The sequence below is a fragment of the Alligator sinensis genome, unplaced genomic scaffold, assembly GCF_000455745.1.
Source record: "Alligator sinensis unplaced genomic scaffold, ASM45574v1 scaffold1045_1, whole genome shotgun sequence".
NCBI lineage: Eukaryota > Metazoa > Chordata > Crocodylia > Alligatoridae > Alligator > Alligator sinensis.
The window spans coordinates 176,913-180,982 of NW_005843147.1; the positions used below are offsets into that span (position 1 = coordinate 176,913).

The window sequence follows — 4,070 nt, forward strand, 5'->3', positions numbered from 1 at the left end:
AGAAATCTTACAGGAATATCAAAGGAATCCCATAGAGCAAACCAGGGTGGCTGAGGTAGCCGTTTCAACACGCATCTGAGTTACTGAAGCTAAATATCTGATCGGATCTCTAGTAGGTTACTCACTCGCATCATCCAGAGGTGGTTGGAGGTTTCCTCTGGAGGCAGGGCACTCTTGGAGCATGCGGTGATGAAGAGAGAGCCAGTTCAGATTCACCTGGATGACCGCATGTCTAATGGCTGCCCTTCTTCCGGGCCCGGGCCCTTAAATAACCTCTCTGACCTCAGCAGCCCAGTCCAATCGAAGCTGCCAATACTGGCTACAAACCAACCAATCTGCAAATCATCCCTGGCTACCTGGGCCGGAGCGCAGGGCCGGGTCTTTCCCGCCCCCTGCCCAGGTGACCAGAGCATCGCCTCCCAGGCGCCAGGCTTTTGTCTGCAGACAAGGTGGGAGATCCCCGCTGTGAGGGTTTCAACAGCAGCCTCTCAGGCTGGCTGAGACAGATCTCTGGAGAGGGGCACCGACGGGGCATTTCTGCCACAGAGGTCGAAAGAAAAAAAAGCAAGAAATGGCAATTAAGAATCAGCAATAAAGATTCTTCAACTGTTGCCAATCACCTACATGTCAGTGAACTTTATTGTATAGAGCAGAGGTCAGCAACATCTGGCCCATGAGCAAGGGGGCTTTGGCAGCACTGTGGCAGTGGGGAGCTTCACCTGCACTGTGTATCAGAGGCACTGACCAAGTAGACCAACCTGAGCCCAGTGCTGTCAGGGACCCTGAGCAGGCAGGCCAACCTCAGCCAAGTACCGCAGCAACCACACCAGCAGCAAGCTCGAATTAATACATTCTGCCTAAGTTTAGGAGCAGCAAGCACCCTGATTACCTGCTGGGAGCACCACCTAGCCATTTAGCACTGTCTGGGGCCCTTGGTCTGCAGGTTCTGCTGTTACAAGTCTCCTCGCTCCCGTACTCTAGTTCTCCTGGTTCCTGACCCTGGTTTTTGGCTCATCTCTGCACTTCAGCTTTGGATTTCCCTGTGGTTCTTTTTTTCTGGATCCTGACCCTGATCCAGCTACAGAGGAGGGTAGGGGCACAGCATCTGCAATTTGGATGTGCAGTGTTGGGGACAGGGAACAGCTTGGTTTGATCCTGACACCCAGCAGGTGGGCCTGGCCCTAATCCAGCTACGCAGCAAGGGTCCAAGCGGGGCTGGATCCAGCTGCATAGAGTTTCCACCACTCCTCCAACAACCACATTTTCCAACCCATGGGGATCCCCGCAGGCTAGATATCATGACTCTGTGGGCTGGATTTACGTGTGGATCAGGGAGCGGAGCATCCCCAACTTAGGGAGTACCAAAAAACCTTTGCTTCTTGCATAATATCTTTTGGTGACCAACTGTATAGCTGGGAGAAATGTAAGACAAGTTTTCACACAAAAAGGGTTCCTACACAGGTGTCCGACACCTACTTTGATGCATTCGAATTAGAACAGGTTAAAGTAGACTCAATTAATTAGGTCTGCTGGACCATACTAATTAGCACACTCCAGCAGCCTCGGCTTCACATATATTCACTGAACAAGCTTTAGTTAAAGCACCCCTGGCCATGTGTAGACGAAACGAGAGGCATGTGTGCACAACACTTTAAAGCGGGCTAAATGCTTTTGCACCACTTTAACGGTGTTGGTGTTTGCACACCTCGGTGGCATATTGCACATTAATTCCAGCTGCTGTAAGAAATACGGAGGCATAACGCACCTTAAATGACTTGGAGCGCAGAAAACTAAAACTCCTTTGAGGAGTTTTAGTTTGCTGTTCCTACAGCAGACCGAAGCACCAGGCTCTTTGCAGCTCCACAGGAAGCCCTGCAGGCAGCCTAACAGCAGCCCAGAAAAGCAGCTCCACCCAAGAAAAGTGGCGAGCCTGATCTTTCCCCCTACCCCAGAGCCTGCCTGCCTGAGCTGCGCAGGGGCCCAGTGCTTCCCTCCGCAGCTGCAGTGCGCCCCACCCCGGGACAACCCAAGCCAAATGCCTGTGGGCAGGTGCTGTCTGGTTGCGGGGGGCACCGCTGCCATGGAGGGAAACACCAGCTCCCTGCACCCACAGCCCAGGGACCATGCTGTGCGCCGGCATCTCGTCCTCCCCTCCCTGCTGGAGAGACAGGTAAGTCAGCGGGGTGTGTGCATGACACACAGGCTTAATCAGCCCTAAATTGAAGAGGGGTTTTTTAAAACCCACTGCTTCAATTTAGGGCCCATTTCATCCACACATGCCCCCTGTTACCATTTTGAAGCCCAGGATGGTGAATACACAAGACACTGCCAGCACCTTAATTAGAGCAGATCCTAAGAGCCACTCTAATTAAAGCACCCCCATCCCACCCCAGAGCACATGAAAAGATGGCTAAAGTGCCCTTTTTAGGTCTGTAACTTGCAGCCAAATAAAACTTGCCTTTGTTATAAAGTGCCAACATTTTTCAGCACCCAAGTCAAGCCAAATTAAGACTGATTTCTTATATCCTGTCTGCATAAGCACCCTGTGCCTTTTTAACTGTGCAGTTAGGGACAAAAATTATACATAAACTGGTATACGAGACCAGAAACCAGTTCCAATCTAGAACACAACAGAAGTTCAGTGCACATAAACCACTTTCATAATGGCTAAAACAATAAACCTGGATGCATGTAGTATCAGACTTAAGTGATTCAGGTTAAATCACTTCACTGAACTTCTGTCCCAGATCCTCTCCAGGTTCAAGTTAACACTCAGTCCCTGAGCACTGCAGGATGCTCTGCACCTCCCCCCTCCTGCTCCCCCGTCTTAGGGTGGGCAGGCTAGCCTTGACCGGAGATGTCTGCTACAGCCCAGCAGGGTGGTGTTCTCTAGCACCCCCACAGCCTCTGGCCTGGGCCATTGCAGGCATGTGTCTGCATTTCCAGAATTAAAAATGAATGTCTGTTCACTTGCTTATTGGTTCGATCTACACAGCTTAGATTCACTTGTGAAGACTGAATGGATTCAGCCTCTGGCTTTATGACTGTCTGTATCTAGCCCACCTGTATAATTATAAGAATACAGCCTCTTGCCTTCTTGGTGTGAGTATATTTATATCACTTTAAAAGTGCCATATACTAAACTAATAATGAAATAATAGACTCTTCCAACTCCCTCTGCCAGCCATTGTGCAGTGGCAGGCTGGAATGTGACCTAGCTTGCATCGGAGTGGGGGGAGGCGGGGGGACAAGGGGACCAGTGATAGGCCCTGGCCACTGTTCTTGCCTGGGGGCAAAAAGGCTGGCACCACTGCCCTTGATCATCACAGCGACTACAGCACTCCAACCCTACTACAAAATCACAAAGAGGACTTGTGCTAGATTTAGGCATTGAATCAAGTTTTCCTAAATTTCAATGAATGGCCTTACACTCACACAGGGCTATTATGGAGCTGCTAATTTGATTGACAGTGATGACATTCAGCCCTAAAGTTCAATTAAAATGGGCTCCAAACCCCACAGCTATAAACTGCAATGTCCTGAAGTTATTTCCTACCTTGTACTCCTGCACAGCTTCCTCCACTGGCACCAGTCTGTGATCCCTGTGAGCCCTGGAGACATGGCAGACTAAGCAGGTGGAAGTCTGGTCCTCCTCACAAAAGAGTTTCAGGGGCTCTTGATGTTTTTCACACAACCTCTCTGCTTTTCCTGATTCCTGAGCTACCTGCAAACTTAGCTTTTGGGATAGTTCAGCAATATTAGCCAGCTGCTTGTTTTTCCTGAAGTTTTTCTGCTGAATGATTTCTCTGCACTCAGGGCAGGAAGTGCTTTTATCTGATGCCTCCCAGCACTGGGTGACACAGGCTAAGCAGAAATTGTGCCCGCAGTCCAATGTGACCGGTTCCCTGAAATATTCGAGGCAGATGGAACAAATAGCTTCCTCCTGGAGCCTTTGTACAGGGTTTCCTGCGGCCATGGCTGCCGGCTGAATCCAAAACACTGATAGTTTCACTTTTGCAAAGCTTGAATACAGGCCTCATCTGCAGCGAGAACCAGGCCCAGAGCCGTGT

At 50.1% G+C, this 4,070-nt stretch overlaps 1 protein-coding gene across 1 annotated transcript in view; it reads right to left on the bottom strand.

Annotated features, from left to right (window-relative positions):
- Positions 1-4,017, bottom strand: part of LOC102383906 (zinc finger protein RFP-like) — a 16,337-nt gene extending 12,320 nt beyond the window's left edge. The window contains exon 1 of the mRNA XM_006037601.3: positions 3,557-4,017. Within this exon, the coding sequence (XP_006037663.1) occupies positions 3,557-3,976 (420 nt within the window). The 5' untranslated portion in view covers positions 3,977-4,017. The remainder of the gene's footprint in view (positions 1-3,556) is intronic.
- Positions 4,018-4,070: the final 53 nt, after the last annotated feature.